This window comes from Hypanus sabinus, chromosome 16 (assembly GCF_030144855.1).
Source record: "Hypanus sabinus isolate sHypSab1 chromosome 16, sHypSab1.hap1, whole genome shotgun sequence".
In the NCBI taxonomy this organism is placed as follows: domain Eukaryota; kingdom Metazoa; phylum Chordata; class Chondrichthyes; order Myliobatiformes; family Dasyatidae; genus Hypanus; species Hypanus sabinus.
In genome coordinates this window covers 73,607,010-73,626,177 of record NC_082721.1, presented here as the reverse complement: position 1 = coordinate 73,626,177, position 19,168 = coordinate 73,607,010, and the positions used below count along the sequence as shown (strand labels likewise).

Below are 19,168 nucleotides of genomic sequence, written 5' to 3'. Positions count from 1 at the left end.
TTCCAGGTATCAATCCACGCTTTAAGCTCATTCACCTTTCTGACAATGCTCCTAGCATTAAAATAGATACATTTAAGATACTCTCCACCCCCTCCTCTCTTTTCATCCCTAACAATGCATTCAAATTTATTATCCTTTTCTTTCTTCTCCCCTACATCTTCAGGCTGAGCGCATCCCTTCTCCATCACCTGCCTTTCCTCCCTCACACACTGTCTATTTACTTGCTCTACTGGTGAACTAACCTCCTCTCTCATGGTTTCCTCAAATTGATTCCCGCCCCCCCCCCCATCTTACTAGTTTAAAGTCTGCCCTGTAGCCCTAGCAAACCTCCCCGCTAGGATATTGGTCCCCCCAGGATTCAAGTGTATTATTAGACAGGTATATGGAGGAATTTAAGATGGGGGGGGGTTATATGGGAGGCAGGGTTTAAGGGTCGGCACAACATTGTGCGCTGAAGGGCCTGTAATGTGCAATACTATTCTATGTTCTAAATACATGTTCAGTACAGCTTTGTGGACCGAAGAGCCTGTATTGTGCTGCAGGTTTTCTATGTTCTATGTTAACCAAGAAAACACAGAGAGCACAAAAGCCAGAGAAACAAAACTCTTTAATTAGTCATCAGGATACTAGGTACAAAGTATAAACGTTTTACTTTATTAAAATTATTGGCAGACAGCATCATTAATCTGGTTTAAGTTCCTAGTTGTTACCTGGAATGGTGGGGAAGGGGGCATAGAGGAAGAAGTGGGAAAGGTAGGGTTGGGTTGAGGATAAGACGATGAAGGGAATGATATTCCACCATGCGAGTACGTATTAAGAGGTTAACCTGCTTGAAAAGCTCTGAGCCTATTGCTACCAAAGCATTTATTGTAGGAAAACCTCAGTTAAACCAGTTTCAGCCAGAGATGGTCTTATTAAAGAGATTGGACTTCTGTTAAAGAACAGCAATTGCTTTGAAAGTATGTACAGGCAGAATCGTGTTTCTGTGTTCAGAGTAAAGTTGGAAAAGTTGGGGAGGGATGATAAGGAGAGTACTGATTGGATAGTGGCAGTTTGATCTCTCTGATCTGATTAGGTGAAAGGGGAGTCCTTCTGCAAGCCGCTCATTTTACATTATAGCAGACAATGGGAGGGTGGACTGTACAGAAACAATTCTATTCCTTAGAGTAATACAAATTGCAAACCTTGTTTTCAAATGACACTGCAGGATTAGCTTTCACACGGAAGTTGTTTCCTGAAGGCCAAAACTGAGTTGATGAACAAAGAACTGCTGCAGAACACGCACCATGACTAGAAAAAAGGACATGTGCTCAGTCAGGAAGAGCCACGTGAGGATCTTTGAATTGCTGGGCTAGTTTATATGGTTAAATTTGAATATCAATAGTAGATGTTGGAACAGCTGCAATTTCACGAGGGGTTGGGGGCAAATGAGAGTTCTGGCCACATCATATCAATCTCTTCTCAGAGCTGATCACCGGCTATGCAAACACGGTAGATTCACAGGTTGATTCGGTTCCTACTTTGTCACCACTATAAGGAGAAGAAATTTTCACTCTGCTGGTTTTTCACATATGCTGTGATACTGTAAAAAGCATGAGCATATCTTCTGTCCTTGTGAAGTGATGGCTGTGCAGCAGTCTGAATAAAACCAATTACAATTACCAATCCCGAGCCTGTGGGAAGAAAGAAATGTGGAGATAATTGAATAGACGCATTTTCATAAATCAAGAAAAGTACTCTTTTACACTAGTACGCAATGTGAGGGTTTTCATACACAGTTGATTGCTAAACAGTTATGGAGCGATCATTTTTAACAGCGATTATGTTTGACACTTGTGCTTGAGCCTAAGTGCCGAGACTGTGGATCGGAGGATTTAGCAGAGGAATCAGAGCGGGGTTACAGCTAAGAGCAGGCAAGAAATATATGTCCTCAATCTTGCAAAGTGAGCGATCAGGGAAACTTCAATTTGCTTGATTTAAACGAATTTACCCAGGAGCTGAAACTCAGGTTGGATGCACTCAATCACATTTGATGCTGTGAGCATCATTCAAAAAACTACCCTATGTATGGATCATTGGGATCTCTACTGGGGAAGCTAAAAACTGTACTTGGTTGTTTCAGCAATACAGTGGAGTAAGGGGAACTAAAGAGGCATGAGAGAGGGGTTGGACAACATTTATTGGAAAAGAATATCTGTAGGGATGACGGCAGAGCAGCAATGGCTGGAATTTGTGGAAGCAATTTGGAATATACTGGTTATATGTATTCCAAAGAGGAAGAATAATTGGAAAAGCAAGACGACACAACCATGCCTAACATCCAAAGTCAAAGCCCACATAAAGGCCAAGGGGGGGAGGGCATGTAAAAGAGCATACCATAGTGCAACGTTGGAGCATTAGTAAGCTTTTAAAAACCAACAAAAGGCGACTCAAAAAGTCATTCAGAAGGAAAAGATGGAATGTGAAAGTAAGCTATCAATAATATTGAAGAGGATACCAAGGGTTTCTCCAGATACATAATGTGTAAAAGAGAGGCAATTATTAATATCAGACTGCTGGAAAACAATGCTGAAGTGGTGGTAATGGGTGACAAGGAATAGGTGGACGAACTAAAGAAGTATTTTGCATCAGTCCTCACCGTGGAAGACACTAGCAGTATTGTGGAAGTTTGAGAATGTCAGTGATAAAAAGTGTGTGAAGTTGCCATTTATAGGGAGAAGTTTCTTGGTAAACTGAATGGTCCGAAAATAGGTAAGTCACCTGGACCAGATGGTGTACTTTTCAGGATTGTGAATGAGGTGGCTGATGAGATTGTGGATGCATTAGTAATGACCTTTTTAGAATTGCTATATTCTGGAAATGTTCCCGAAGACTGGAAAATTGCAAATATCACTACACTCTTCAAGAAGGGAGAGAAGCAGAACAAAGGAATCTTTTCTCCACTTGATCTGATCTCAGTGATTTCGAAGTTGTTGGATTCGGTTTTGGGGTACTTGGAGCAACATGATTAGCTGAGACTTATTTGGCATGATTTTCTCAAGAAAAATCTTGTCTGACAAATCTGTAGGAATTCTTTGAAGAAACAACAAGCAGGATTGGAAAAATGAAGAAGGCTACAGAGGGACCTATAAAGATAAGGAGACTGGGGAAATGAGTGGGAGATGGAATACTGTATCCAGAATTGTATGGTAAAGCAATTCATAAATGGAATAAATCAATATACTATTTCCTACATGGGGAGCCAATTGTAAAATGTGAAGTGCAAAAGGAATTGGGAGTCTTTGTGCAGGATTTCTTAATTATTGACTTCCAGGTTCATTCGGTTTTGAGGAAGGAAAATGGGATGATGGCATTCATTTCAAGAGGCTTGGAATATAAAACCAAGGATGTAATGTTATGGGTTTACAAAGCATCAGTGAGCCCTTGCATGGAGTATTGTGAGCAGTTTGGGGCCCCTTATCTTTGAAAGATGTTCTGACACTGGAGAGTGTATAAAAGAGGTTCAGAAGAATGATTCCAGGATTAAACAGCTTCTCATATGAAAAAAATGTTGATGGACCTGGTACTGTATTCTCTGACAATCAGAAGAATGAGTTGTAACATAATTGAAACCAATCAAATGTTGAAAGAACTCAATAGAGTATATGGGGAGAAAATGTTTACTATGTTGATTGATTCTAGCACCAGAAAACACAGCCTTAGGAGGAATTACATCAAATTAGGAGGAATTTCTTATGTGAAAGAGCAGTGAAGCAGTGAAATTCATTGCTGCCGGTGATAATGGAGGCCAAATCCTTATGTATACTTAAGGCAGAGAATGACAGATCCTTAATCGGTCAGTGTATGAAGGAATACGGGGAGAAAGCAGGAGACTAGGGCTGAGGGGTAAAATGGTTCAGCCATGATGGAATAACTGAGTGGATTCGATAGGCCAATTGGCCTAATTCTATTCCTATGTATAGTGCCTATAAAAAAGTATTCAGCATCCCCTCCCCACAAAAATTTTCATGTTTTTTGTTTGTTTTACAAAATTAAATCATGCTGGATTTAATTTACCTTTTTTGACACTGGGAAAATTTCTTCATGTGCCAAACTGACAACAGATTTCTTTAAATTGGGCTAAATGTATCATGATTATTAAACACAAAATAATTGATTGCATAATTACTCACCCCTTCAAGTCAGAATTTAGTAGATGCACCTATGGTAGTATATACAGCCTTGCATCTGTGTGAATAGGTCTCTATCAGCTTTGTACAATTCGACACTACAAATTTTCCCCATTCTTCTTTGCATAACTGCATAAGCTCTATCAGATTGCATGGGGATAGTGAATGAACAAAGTATTTCAAGTCCAGCTACACTTTCTCAATTGGATTGAAGTTTTATTCTGACTTAGCCACTCCAGGGCATTAACTTTGTTGTTTTTAAGCTATTCCTATGTGGCTTTTGCTTAATGCTAAGGATCATTGTTTAGTTGCAAGACTTCTTGCAGAGTACATCAGGTTTTCCCTCCAGGATTTCCCTGTATTTTGCTGCATTCGTTTTGCAGTCTTTCAGGGCTTTCTGCAGTGAACCTTTGCCACAGCATGATATAGCCACCACCATGCTTCACGGGAGGTATGGTGTGTTTTTGATGATATGCGGTGTTGGCTTTCATCAGACCATGAAGCCTTCTTCCAGCTGACTTCAGTCTCCCACATGCCTTCTGGCAAACTCCAGCCGAGATGTCATGAGAGTTTTCTTCAACAGTGGATTTCTCTTTGCCACTCTCACGTAAAGCTGTGATTGCTGAAGCACCTGGGAAAAAGTTGTTAGGCACTGTCTCTCCCATAGAACATAGAACATAGAAAACCTACAGCACAATACAGGCCCTTGAACCCACAAAGCTGTTCTGAGCATGTCCTTACCTGAGAAATTACCTAGGGTTACCCATAGCCCTCTATAATTGTGAGCTCCATATACCTGTCCAGGAGTCTCTTAAAAGACCCTCCACTACCAATGCCAGCAACCCATTCCAAGTACTCACCACTCTCTCCGTTAAAAAAAAACTTCCCCCTGATAGCTCTTCTGTACCTACTTCCAAGCTCTTTAAAATTACACTAGTGATTTCATTTAACTAAGTACGTGACTTATAAAACCAGTTGGCTGCACCAGCATTGATTTATTGTGTCATATTAAAGTGGGTGAGTATGCATGTAATCAATTATTTTGTGTTTTATATTTGGAATTAATTTAGATCACTTTGTAGGGATCTATTTCCACTCTGACACAAAAGAGTCTTATTCTGTGGATCAATGTTAGAAAAGCCAAAATAAATCCACTGTGATTCAATGTGGTAAAACATTCCAACATAAAAATCTTTCAAGAGGGGTGGGGTGGTGGTGATTTATTCTATAGGCACTGTATATCTTCTGGTTTTATGGTTTTATATGATGGGAGAATTTGCACGTGGGGATTAATACATGCCTGCACAAGGTATTGTACAAACCCGATTTCCAGAAAAGTCTGGATATTTTCCAAAATGCAATAAAAACAAAAATCTGTGATATGTTAATTCATGTGAACCTTTATTTAACTGACAAAAGTACAAAGAAAAGATTTTCAATAGTTTTACTGACCAACTTAATTGTATTTTGTTAAATATACACAAATTTAGAATTTGATGACTGCAACACATTCAACAAAAGTTGGGACAGAGGCATGCTTACCATTGTGTTACATCACCTTTCCTTTTAATAACACTTTTTAATTGTTTTGGAACTGAGGATACTAATTGTAGTAGATTTGCAATTGGAAATTTTGTCCATTCTTGCTTGATATAAGACTTCAGCTGTTCAGCAGTCCGTGGTCTCCGTTCTTCATGATGTGCCATATATTTTCAATAGGAGATAGATCTGGACTGGCAGCAAGCCAGTCAAGCACACCCACTCTGTGTCTACAAAGTCACACTGTTGTAGCCCATGCAGAATGTGGTCTGGCATTGTCCTGCTGAAATAAGCATGGATGTCCTGGGAAGAGATGTTGCCTTGATGGCAACATATGTCTATCTAAAATCCTAATATACACCTCAGAGTCAATGGTACCGTCACATACATGCAACTCACCCATGCCATGAGCACTGATACACTCCTATACCATCACAGATGCTGGCTTTTGCACCTTTCGCTGATAACAATCAGGATGGTCGTTTTCATCTTTGGCACGGAGAACTCGACGCCCATTTTTTTTCTGAAAACTAGCTGAAATGTGGACTCATCTGACCACAGCACACGGTTCCACAGTCTTTTGGTCCATCTGAGATGAGCTCGGGCCCAGAGAACTCGCTGGCATTTCTGCATAGAGTTGATGTATGGCTTCCAACATGCGTAATACAGTTTCAAGTTGCATTTCTGGATGTAGCGACAGACTGTGTTAAGTGACAATGGTTTTCCGAAGTACTCCCGAGCCCAGGTGGCTATAATTGTCACAGCATGACGGTTTCTTAGGCAGTGCCGCCTGAGGGCTCAAAGATCACACGCATTCAACAGTGGTTTCTGACCTTGCCCTTTACACCCTGAGATGTCTCTGAATTCTCTGAATCTTAATACAATATTATGTACTGTAGATGTTGAAAGACCTAAATTCTCTGCAATCTTGCATTGAGAAATGTTCCTTTTGAACTGCCTAACAATTCTCTCACGAATTTTGGCACAAAGGGGTGAGCCATGACCATTCCTTGCTTGCAAAGACTGAGCCTTTGATGGACACTACTTTTATACCCAGTCATGATACCTCACCTACTACCAATTAGCCTGCTTAATGTGGAGTCTTCCAAACCGGTGTTACTTGAATATTCTATGCACTTTTCAATCTTATTTTAACTCTGTCCCAACTTTTGTTGAGTGTGTTGCAGCCATCAAATTCTAAATTTGTGTATATTTACAAAATACAATTAAGCTGGTCAGTAAAACTATTGAAAATCTTTTCTTTGTCCTTTTGTCAGTTAAATAAAGGTTCACGTGAATTAACATATCACAGATTTTTGTTTTATTGCATTTTGGGAAATATCCCAACTTTTCTGGAAATGGGGTTTGTAGTTTAAGAGGTCACATTCAGGCGGAATTTATATTATTAATGCTGGGACACTAGCAGGATCCTGGGGTTTAATCCCACAGTTGCCTATAGCTCTTTAAGCAAAAACAAACTGCAATGTGAACTTCCAATTGATCTCGTTTCTTCAGTGTTTCTAATACTGGAGCTCACAAAGCAACAGAGATATCTGGTTGCCATTCAATGCCAGAGATATGGAGCAAAACATGAAATTTGAAAGGAACTTACATTCTTGTATTAGATAAAGAATAATCTGTTCCATCCACCCAGCGCTGCATACTCCCATGTGTGTAAGTGAGCCCAATCCAGTGAAAATTATAATGGATGGCTTTTCTTAAAAACTCCTGCCAGAGAAACAAAGACATCAATGGTTGTCAATAGTATTTCTATCAAAGTTTTTACATGGTGAAATTCGGACTAAGGTCCAGCTATTTAGCTGGAACCCTTCACCCTTTCTGTAAATGTTTGAGAGGAACAGGAGACATCAGCATGTTACATTATTTTGGTTGGTTTGGTCTTCGCCATTTTCCAATCTTCAAGAAACTGAAAGGTCAAGGCCAGCGACAATACTGAACTTTCAACTACGGAGGAAGTGTTACCTGACTAACCATGATAATTATTTAATCTGCTTTACATTTCAATTTGATTGATTCTCTGACAGGTCAGTCCACCTATAAAAAATGCTTAATTCTTCCTGCTAATCTGAGGCAGGGCTCCAGACATTAAACGCAACTGAATTCTCGTTCCAAAAATAAAGTCTGACTGGATAAGTCTTTCGATGTTTCCATTTCTACTTCATGTTGACTGCATTTCCACTGCAGAATCTGTAAGGAGCTTTTGCGTTTTTTTAACTACACCCAATCAATGAACAGGGTTCATTAGCAATTGTGAATGAACCAGGCCAGATAAGCTGAGCCTATTCTTGCAGCAGCCATTGTGTGAGTCGGCCAGTGTTACAAAGTGGTTGTTTTGGATTTGGCTAATTGGGCTGGGATGAAGGTAATACCTCATAATATATTTTCTTTTCCTGTATTCTTCATTCTTTGTCCATTAGACCATGATTCTGTGAAAATGGCTCTGGGAGCTGTGTTGTTTTCTTTGTGTGAAAGGTGGGAATTCTGTGAAAATTCCACGTCTGCACCATGTGCACCGAGCTGCAGCTCCTCAGGTAATGTTTTATGGAACTGGAGCTGAAGTTGGATGACCTTCAGCTCATAACGGGAAACCAAGGAGGTGGTCGATAGGGGTACTGAGAAGTAGTCACTCCTAGGTTGCAGGAGGCAGGTGACGCTAAGAAGAAAAGAAAGGGAAATGAGTGGCCAGTACTGAGTACCCCTCGGGCTGTTTCCCTACAATGTAAGTAAGCCATTTTGGATATTGTTGATGGGGATGACCTATCAGGGGAACCGCAGCAACCGGGTCTCTGGCACTAATTCAAGTGCTGTACTTCAGAAGAGTTGAGAGGTGGAGAGCACTGCAGGAGGATCATCTATAGCTGGAGGTATAGAAAGGCAACATTATTCCTGTGTGGCCATGATGGAGACATTGATATCATATGTTGCCTCATATGTTCCTGTGTCAGGGATGTCAATTTTAGCATAAAAAAACAGATTTTAAGAGAAGGAAAAGAAATGGAAAACAATAAAAGGGGGCATTACAGTTATACCAGTGTAAATGTGCAGATGACCGTTGGAGCTCATTGCTTCTAGAAGCTGGGTATAACTGTTACTCACAGCACTGACTTCTCAATACTAATCACTGGTACAACGTCCCATCTTCATCTCGCAAAGCATTCCTTGTAATCGTGTCTTGCCATTGGATCGAGTCCTACTGGACACTCTTCCGATGTCTCTCCTTATCTCCCACCAAAAGACCACGAACAACACCACAATCCGTCACAAAATTCTCTCTGCCCAGCTCTCTCTAGAACCTTATCCCAAGGTTACCATCCTGATTGGTTTGCACAACATTCCTAAGTTGGCCGACATTGCCCTTTATGTTCACTAGAAAGCAAAACATTCAAACAGTGGGACACACTGCTTTAGAGTAAACTAATGAAATAGCACACCGTATAGCAGTAACAAACTGAACCAGAACATTACATTCTCCACCCACCAAAAATAGCCATGTCCTCAGGAGTTTGGAACTTATTAAACCATTATTAATAATACAGTATCGAAATGAATTTAATGATTTAATGACCCCCCCCCCCCACCAATCCATTTGCAAATAGCAGTTACATATCTCACTATTAGCATAGATGCAACACTCTGTTCTGCTGTGCATCATATCCCAGCCTCTCTGGCAGTCTCTTTCCTGACTCTCAGAGATCTTCCTATCTCATCTTCAGCTTCTTAGGCCTCAGACACTCCTTATCACTGCTACTGTCTTCCTGGTGAGGCTACTCCACCCCCTCCCAGTTTCCTCTCACAGTCTTTCACCACGTCTGCCTGTCTAGTGGTAGTCATCCCCGCTACATCTGAGTCAGGCCTGGGAGATTCAGGAAACGCATAGCTCACCACAATTTCTTTATCTGAGTCGGTACAGCATTCAGTAGTTGGGCCCTTTTCAGATCTTTCCCCTGATTGCCTAACTGTTCTCCTTTTGTGCAGAGTTCTTCTACTAGGTGAAAATACTCTGTCAGGTTCTGGGTCAACACACACCTCATTGCCCAGGGGTTAAAAGTGATTCCAATGAAGAATTTCGACAGCGCCTTTCTCACTCTTTGGCTTCACCTGGAAAACTGGCACATTTGACATTTAGGTCTCCACTACGTAAGGCTTAGACAACCAGCATTTAGCGAGCATAAGCTTACCTGGTAGCCTCAAATTTCTTATAAAACCTCTGTCTCCAGGCAACAGTTGAGAGAACCTACTCTATTGATCACTCTTTGTCTTGTCTACAGTGTTTGATTTTGCTAAGTAGCAGAAACTGCTGCTAGGTCAAAAGCCGTTTGCCATTCTGTAGTTTATGTTAGACACATAATTGATATGACTTCCATGGCAAGTCTGTACCACCGGCTCCAAAACACAGATCTACAGCAATCTCACTTAATGACTGAACATCAAATTTGATAGCGAGTATATGGCAGTTTAATTCTTTGTACAAATGTAGAAGTCTACCAAATGTCCAATATGCTGATGCCACTTGTTCTTTTTGCTGACATCCTGTGTTCCAAGCATGTTATAACAATGCGAGGTTCAACATTTCAAGCTGGAAATCACCCTGAGGGTGATATAACGTGGTCCTTGACTATCGACTCCAGACTTGCTCAATATCTCATATATGAGCCGATTCTCAAATTCCCTTCTGCAATCACACCGTTTTCTTCTTGGAATGCCATAATAAACAAAATGCATCTTCCGTAACGCTTTGGCAACTGCGGATGCTTTCTGGTCCTTGGCTAGAAAGGCTTGAGTATATAGGGTGAGTTGATCAGTGATGAATTTGTTGCATTGCTGGAATCAGACTCTATGGAGAGGAAATATATACACACTAAATCAAGTGTCCCTACACCCTGTAAGTGAGATGATGGAGCAATTATCGCCGTATGCGTCTTCTGCCGAATACATTGAATAGACGACTTGCAGTGCTCTTCAACCTCAGCGTTCATTCTGGGCCAATAGAACCGATCTCAGACCAATACGTCCCTTCCCCAAGGGCCAGTATCTAGACAGAAGCTGATTCAAAGGATGGTCTGTTCTGGAGTTCTTCATATATCTATGGTAGTACTCCAGGATCCAAGGTGTGAACGTAGGGCAATGACATTCCTGGGCCATGACCATGTTGTCACCATCTCTATCTTGGACAGATCCATCGCAGCTCTATTATATGAGATTATGTCAGATAGTCAACACACATTCGTACTTTCCCATTCTTCTTCCTCGCCACCACTATGGATGATGCATAGGGACTCAATGACTCAGTGATAATTTGCTTCAGTTTGCAGCCAGACATCATCCATCTTTGCTGAGGCAAACAATCCAGGCCTTCTCTGAAATGGCTGTCCTCTGTTTCTTTTCGAACAACCCACATCAAACTCATCAGTAGAAATCTCAATATCTCAATATCTCTCTCTGTGTCTCTCCTCCCACCACCACCCCCCCACCAAGTCCAGCATGAAAGACCAGTAACCATTGTCGGAGCTAAAGCCCCCACATTTCTAGGCACTGAATGGCATCAATGGCAGATGTATCAAATACTAGTTGTAAAAAAGATTTGCAGAGTAGAGTAATCGGAGAACCTCTGACCAGTAAGGCTCAAGCATAAATACCCTCAACCATACGAATACTTACAACTTTGGAATAGGATCTGTACTTTAGTGTTTTTCTTGATACTTTGTTTTGAATATGTTCTCTCCAAGATGCTAGATCACTTCATTACTGAGCCTCTCTGAAGTATCTCAACTTATTTTTCTGTTTAAGCAACCCTTGGGGTACTTTCTGAAGATTTTTGTGTCCTGCACACCCCCGCTTGAAATATCCATACTCATCCCAGCTGTAGCAGAAAATACCAGTCTCTACCTTTGTCAAGATATGGCTGTCAGCAGCAGCCCTCTGCCTAGGAGACCCTGCCGGTGGGTCCAGTTTTGTATCGGAATTGTCAAACCGCGTGGCAGCAGTAACCACTATGACCTGAGATGCTTCAGCTTGCAGGATTTCCACTGCATTCTGCAAAATACCTGCTTTTGTGGTATCACGGGTCACGTCAACAACAAAGGCTAATACTGAGGAATTTGTCCTGCTGGTGGAGGCCTCCAGCTCCTCTGATCATCTCAAGAAATGAGGGATTGGGACGAGTCTCATGAATCATTCGAATGCTTAAAGCAATCACTTGGCATGACAGCCCACTCTTCACAACTAGCTCTATCATTAATCAATTTACCTCAGCCTGATGAACGGACCCTTTTACAGCACAAACCATACAGCTGTTTTTCCGGACAGAAAATGTCTACCCTTTCACCTGGAATGTTTGGCTGAACCTCAGGGTAAGCTCTGCTGGGATCTCGGTCGAGTCAAAAACATTTTCTAACACTTATATGTAGTCCCCACATGTGGCCAACAGGTCTTCTACCTTTAGGAACCTCACCACCTCAGCAGACAGACCTTTTAAACTCTCCACCAGTCGCTGCCTTTTCATATTGTCTGAATACTGCCATTCAACTAGGAACTGAGATGTCTTCTCCGCCCAAGGCACATATATATCCTCATTATCTGGGGTGAGCTTGGTTCCAGAGAACATCCTCAGCCTATGATAGCTTTGGTTCTCCACAGGTACACATTGGCATTCATCTACCATTGATATAATTGCCAAAACCAGCTCAACATTTCCATCAACCGTTGAAGGGCCCTTTGTACATTTCACATCTACCAACTCTTTTCTCTCACTTTCAGAACAACTCGTCTTTAAAGTCATCATCCTCTGCTGCATTTCTTCCTTCTCTAAAAATAGGGACTGCCCATGGTCCCTCTCCTTCAGGTTCTCCTAACATATTGGGCAGAGCAATTTCAGTTACATCAGCACTAGTCTGGACTAACAAGACAACTTTACCAGTCACTTGATCAAACTGCCCTTCAACCAGTGTAACGTTCCCCAGTATTTTTACAGAGCTCTTTATTTAGCCAGAGAGTAGTGGATCTGTGGATTTCATTGTCATGGACAGCTATGATGACCAAGTCATCAGATATATTAAAGTCAGAGGATGATAGATTCTTGATAAATCAAGGCATAAAGGGTTACTGGAGAATGCAAGAAATTGCAGCTGATAGGGAAATGGATCAGCCATGATGGAATAGTGGAGCAGGCGCGATGAGCCAAATGGCCTAAATCTGCTTCTGTATCTTATGGTCCTATGGTCGATGGCATGTCAAGGATGTCCGTAATTAGTGGAGCTTCTTTGTGTTGGTTGTGTGCCCTGCAGACCACTTGTATTGACCATACCGACTGCTTGGATTACAGAAGTGAGAGTGTGTTCATCAAATGCAAAAGAAGAGATTGTTTTAGAGTACCTGCTTAAATCTTGGTAAAATGAGATTTATTGTCTTTGTTGACTTGTGTGTTTTTATGAAGAATTGTAGAAATATTTTCAATAGAGAGTATGGCATCACTCTTGTTCTTTGTGTCAGTGGTAGATATGTTTATAGAAACAGTTGTTCAAAATACCCAGTCTCTGGCCGGATTAGTGGAGTTACATCGTTCATGTGGCTGGCTCAGTATTGTTTCTGGATAAATGTGATTAAGAATACTCTCCGTGATAGTAAGGATATTGTGTACAAAGTTGGGTGGGTCCTTTCAATGGGAAATGGTCATTGCGTGTTGCAAATACCACATAAGCTATGAACAATGACTAACTGATCTCTCTGTCATGCTTTATGTATAAAGGGACTGCTTCATTGCCTGAGGACTTATGAAATGATTTGGATGATTTGGATGTTTAGTGTTGAAGATACTCACTTTCCACATTAGGATGGAAGGAAAGAGTTATTAAGCCTAGTTAAAATGCTTTCAAAATTACATGGGATATTTCTCCTGAGCAGGTGAATACTGTAGTATTAATACATTAAATGTCAAATGCTGGAACTGGAAATAGCATAGATGATACGCCTTGGTTGGGATAGACCAGATGGTGCAAAAGAGCTGATTTCCTGCTTATTGATTCCATAAACCCATGATTCTATACCTGTCCTCTTGGAGTATCCAACTATTAGATACTAGACTGTACTGTACAGCAGGAAAACCTGCCCAGCAGAAGTCCAAATAAGGCCCCAGAAATCCCTCTGTTCTTGTCGTGCAGTGTTGCCAGATCTACCATTCAGCACCAAGACAATCCATACAACATTATTTCATAGGATAACCAGGAAAATCTGACTGTCTATTAATATGCAGATAGTTTGAGTCTGTTCTCAGACAGTTTCCACTAGAATGACCATCGCCCTGGGTGACAACGCTTTCATTTCATAGCAGGAGCAGAAAGGATATGACCCCATGACACGACAAAATCATTGCAAAAATGCCAAATCCACAGATCCAGCGAGTTTCATCACATCCTAAATTCCTACCTCTTCTGCAGCATTGTTAACGACCATTAAATGGGCTTTCCTTGATGCACAGGATGCATTGGCTTTCTCCCAGGTTTCTTTGTTTGGGGAAAACAGATAGCAATTTTGCTTGAACTGAATCCATTGTTTGGAACAAGAAGGCAAATCTGAGAAAACATTGAAGAAAATTTCAGAAAACTACTTTGAAGGTCTGATTCTGATCGGCTAAAGTTATATGGTAGCAGGGTCCACAGGAGAAGGAGAAACATTGAAGCATGTAGAGAGCTAGGTTGAAAATGCATGAGGACAGGATGTAGGTAGAGGGCAGCTGAAGAAATGGAGGTCAGGACGGGAGGTAGGCAGGTAGGGAGGATAAGGATGGAGTGCCATTGAAACGAGGGTGAGGAGGTTAGAAGGAGTGGGTGGTGAGATAGAGGGTCAAGGGTGTGCAGATGGACTGCATCGACTGCAGGCCATGGAAGAGGAAGTGATGAAAGGACGAAAGTGTGGTCACTGAGGGAATGGCTGAGAGAGGACGAGTGAGGAAACTGAGAGAGGGACAAACAACGGCAGCAGATGACTGGTGAGCAAAGGCCGAAGGGTTGAAGAAATGTCTGGAATGAAGCTGGCGACACAGGAAGTGGGTGAGGGAACTACGGGAGACAACTAGACGGAATGAGAGCGAGGCAGGGAGAAGAGATGTCAGCAAGGCAGTAGGATGGTGCTAAGGCGAGGAATAGGACAGAAGGCAAGAAAGATAGAAGGCGTCAAGAAGAGGTCGGGAACAGACTGATTTGTGGCATTAGCTGGAGACAAAGGCAAGGCAGAGGGAGTAAGAACGCCTAAAAATAAAGGGGATTTGGGGTAGAATTAACAAGTATAAACATGATCAAAGTATGGCAAGGTAAAGTGATCTGTGGAGCGAGAAATAGCAAGGAAGAGTAGTCGAAGCAGGAGAAGTGCAAAGAGGGAGCAGATGATGGAGGGGCTGAAGTGGTGGTGGCTAGCAACACCTTAATGAACAGGGTTAAGAGTGGTAACAGAGGATACCAGTCAGAGGACCAGAGCTGGACAGAATAAGTGGGCATAGTTGGAAACATGGAGTAGCGAAAGGGCCTGCAGAGTGAATGGGTGCAGAGGTTAAGCTGCGAAACATGGTGCAGTGCACGGCAAAGTAAACCAGAGAAGACGGTGCTGTTAAAAGGACAGAGGATGGGGCAATGAGTGTATGTTGAGAGAGGTGCAAATCTTCTAGATGAAAGAGAGGAAATGGTGAAGAGGACGGCTCAGTGCCTTGACATTCAGTTCTCGTCCTCAGTCCTTCCGTCAAGTGTGAGGGCGAGAACTGAATGTCAAGGCACTGAGAGCAGCAAGCAGATGAGTGGAAAAAGGAAGTAGGTTGATGCAGTGAAAAACAAGAGGTGAAGGAGGCAGAGATAAAATAGATTAATGAAGTCAGGATTGTGGTTTGGGCGATTATTTGGCATTGTGAAGGAGAGAGCAGGCTGAAAAACAATCGTGACAGAGGGACAGAGAGATGATCGAGTTAGGATACTGAAGGGCAGGCACAGGAAAGCGGGAAAAGGGGGATGTAGTGAGGATGGTGTTGCCAAGGGACAGGAAGGGCAGAGGAGTTGAGAATGTGTGGGGCCAAGAGAGGAAAGAGATAGATGGGGTTTGTGTGTGCATTGGACAAGGGGCTCTGGAAAGAGAGGAGACACAAGGAGATAGAGAATAGGTTGCCGACAAAGAGTAGAGATTTTGGTGTCATGGATGATGTAAAGGGGAAATAAGCCATTAGAGTGCAATGGACGAAAATCTTAGTAATGGGAAAACGGAAGGTGAGATGTCAGCAAAGGTGATGAAGGGATTCAAGGGATAATGGGGGGGCAGAAATGGAGATAGATTCGAGAGGTGAGAGTAGGCTTCAGTAATGCAAGATGATGGTGTGCAGTGAACAAAGGTAACTTGAGGGAGGAGATGGACTGTTGAGGAATGATCCTGGGAAGAAGCTGAGGTGGTGGGCTCAAAAGAAAACAGAGATAGTGATAAAAAACACACAAAATGCTGGCAGAACTCAGCAGGCCAGACAGCATCTATGGGAGGATGTAATAGCAATGTTTCAGGCCAAAACCCTTCATCAGGAGTGAAGTAACATGGGATGGTCGAGGGGAGATAAGAGGTGGGAGGAGGGATACAGTAGAGAGCTGGGAAGTGATAGGCTGGAGGGAAAAGTGCTAGGGGGAAGGTGGAGAATTATGGGAAATAAAAGAGAAAAAAAGGTAGGGCTGGGGGGAGAGATTATAGTGAGGGGGGAAAAGAGAGAGAAAGAGAACCAGACTAAAATAATAGATAGGGATGGGGGTAAGGGTGGGGGGCAGGGGTATCAATGCAGATCAGTAAGTTGGATGTTCATGCTTGCAGGAAGGAGGCTACCTAGGCGGGAGATAAGGTATTGCTCCATCGACCTGCATGTGGCCTCATCTTGATGGTAGAGGAGGCCTTGGACAGACATGTTGGAGAGGGAGTGGTCTGTGGAATTGAAGTGTGTGGCCACAGGGAGATCCCGCCACTGCTGGAGGACTGAGCGCCGGTGTTCGGCGAAATGGTCTCCCAGTCTGCGGTGGGTCTCCCCAATGTATAAATGGCCACATCGGGAGAACCGGGTACAGTATATTACCCCAGTTGACTTGCAGGTGAAGTGGTGCCTCACCTGAAAGGACTGTCTGGGGCCTGGGGTGGTGGTGAGGGAAGAAGTGCGGGGGCAGGTGTAGCACTTCTTCCATTTGCAGGGATGAGTGCCCAGAGGGAGGTCCATGGGGAGGGATGGGGGGGGATGAATGGACAAGGGAGTTGCGTAGGGAGCGATCCCTGCGGAAAGCCGAGAGTGGGGGGGGAGGGGAAGATGTGGTTGGTGGTGGGATGAGACTGATAAGCTGAAATAAGGGGTCGAACAGCAAAGACGAGGGAAGTAGACCAAAGGACGAGGGTCAGGAGAGTGAGTGGATGCTTTACATAGAACTGTGAAAACTAGGGATGCAAAGAGAATGGTAGGGGAGTAGAGAGAGAGATAGGGTCAGCAGAGCGGCAACGAAGGTGAGAGAGGAGGAGGATGGCCATAGAGGGAAGGCGAGAGGTCGGACGCAGGTGAAGGTTCAGAGAGGGTGGGTACTGGCAGAGAGAAGAGATGAAAGCAGATGTACATAAGGAGGATCAGTTCAAAGGAGTATGTGGGGCAGAGATGAAAAGAGAGGTTAGATTAGCAATCTAATCCATCTCCACAATACCTGTGTGATAATCGATTGGTTTCTAGCATGAACAATTGTAAATGAGAAATGTTTATGACAACTATTGAACTTACTTTCCTTCAGCAGTGAAATTTCAGTTTGAAGTGCGATGACTGAGTTGCGGTTCTTTACGAAGTTTTCACTAACTGAAAGACAGGCATTACATTAGGCCATGTATATCCGTTCTTCGATTAACTAATTCCCGCATTCACTCCAATTGACTTCGAGTCCACGGTGGTGTTCGCCAATGCATTATTGGTCAGGATGTGAAAACAGAAATCTGTGTCCACATTGGTATTTGGACTTTGTCTTGATACCAGAGGTGGGGGGGTGGGGGGGAAGGTGTGTGTGTGTGTGTGTGTGTGTGGTGTGGTAGACTTCAGAAAGTATCTAGTATCCACCTACAATACATAAACTAATCATATAACAAAAATGTGCAGAAGATATATATACTAATATAACACTGCCACTGAACTGCTCCTCCAAAAACCCAGTCAGCGTTGAAAAATCTAATACCGTGGGGCATGATTGAAATTCAGAATAGGTGCTTTCAAGGTGGATATGAGGAGTAATCTTTTACTCAGAGAGTGTTGGGTGCCTGGAATATGCAGCCTGGTCTGGTGGTAGTGACAGATACATTAGAGGTTTTTAAGAGACATTTATCTAAGCACATGATAACTGTCTTAGGCAATGTGATGTAGGCAAGATGGAGGAATATTGTCTTGAGTAGGTTGGGCGGATTAGTTTTTGGGTGATTTGACATGCTCTTTAGCTCCTTCAGCAAAATATTGTGGGCTGAATGACCTGCTCCTGGGCTGTACTCCTCTGTGCAGTTGTAAAATCTGCCTTGCGTAGCAGTTGAAGTATTACGGGGCCTGTTGGTAACATAGAAGGTCTCTGGAAATATTGCACTAACTGTAACACCACAGTTCATCCATGGATTAAGGTAACAGTCGAGGAAAAGCTAATTGATCACTCTACCGATAGAATCTCCAGAAATTAAGTGAGACACAGGATCCGTCCATGGGCAGAGAGACATAATGGTATACCAAATAAAGTGTTTTGCTGCCAATTGATTCCTCAGCATGGAACAGCTATGCATCTCTCAAATAACACTGAGACTTGGGAAGGCTGGATTTACCATAGCCTTCACAGACAGGTGAAACAAATCAGGCATGGCTTACTAACTGGATCAGTGAAAGTAAGAACAAAACATCATAGATACATCAAAATAGGAGTTCCTAATTGTATCCTTCAGCCTGAACCATTATGGCTACTCTGTTCAAAGCCTTGTCTCCTCTTCTATGATAGAACATAGAACATAGAATAATACAGCTCATTACAGGCCCTTCAGCCCACAATGTTGTGCTGATCCTCAAACCCTGCCTCACATATAACCCCTTACCTTATATTCCTCCATATGCCTGTCTAGTAGTCTCCTAAACTTCACTAGCGTATCTGCCTCCACCACTAACTCAGGGAGTGCATTCCACACACCAACCACTCTCTGAGTGAAAAACTTTCCTCTAATATCGCCCTTGAACTTCCCACCCCTTACCTTAAAGCCATGTCCTCTTGTACTGAGCAGTGATGCCCTGGCGAAGAGGCACTGGCTATCCACTCTATCTATTCCTCTTAATATCTTGTACATCTCTATCATGTCTCCTCTCATCCTCCTTCTCTTCAAAGAGTAAAGCCCTAGCTCCCTTAATCTCTGATCATAATCCATACTCTCTAAACCAGGCAGCAACC

At 42.7% G+C, this 19,168-nt stretch overlaps 1 protein-coding gene across 1 annotated transcript in view; it reads right to left on the bottom strand.

Annotated features, from left to right (window-relative positions):
* Positions 1–625: 625 nt before the first annotated feature.
* Positions 626–19,168, bottom strand: part of LOC132405864 (early activation antigen CD69-like) — a 44,083-nt gene continuing 25,540 nt past the window's right edge. The window contains exons 6-9 of the mRNA XM_059990855.1: positions 17,491–17,562; positions 14,151–14,296; positions 7,321–7,436; positions 626–1,673 (exon numbers count right to left, since the gene is read on the bottom strand). Of these exons, the coding sequence (XP_059846838.1) occupies positions 1,550–1,673; positions 7,321–7,436; positions 14,151–14,296; positions 17,491–17,562 (458 nt within the window). The 3' untranslated portion in view covers positions 626–1,549. The remainder of the gene's footprint in view (positions 1,674–7,320; positions 7,437–14,150; positions 14,297–17,490; positions 17,563–19,168) is intronic.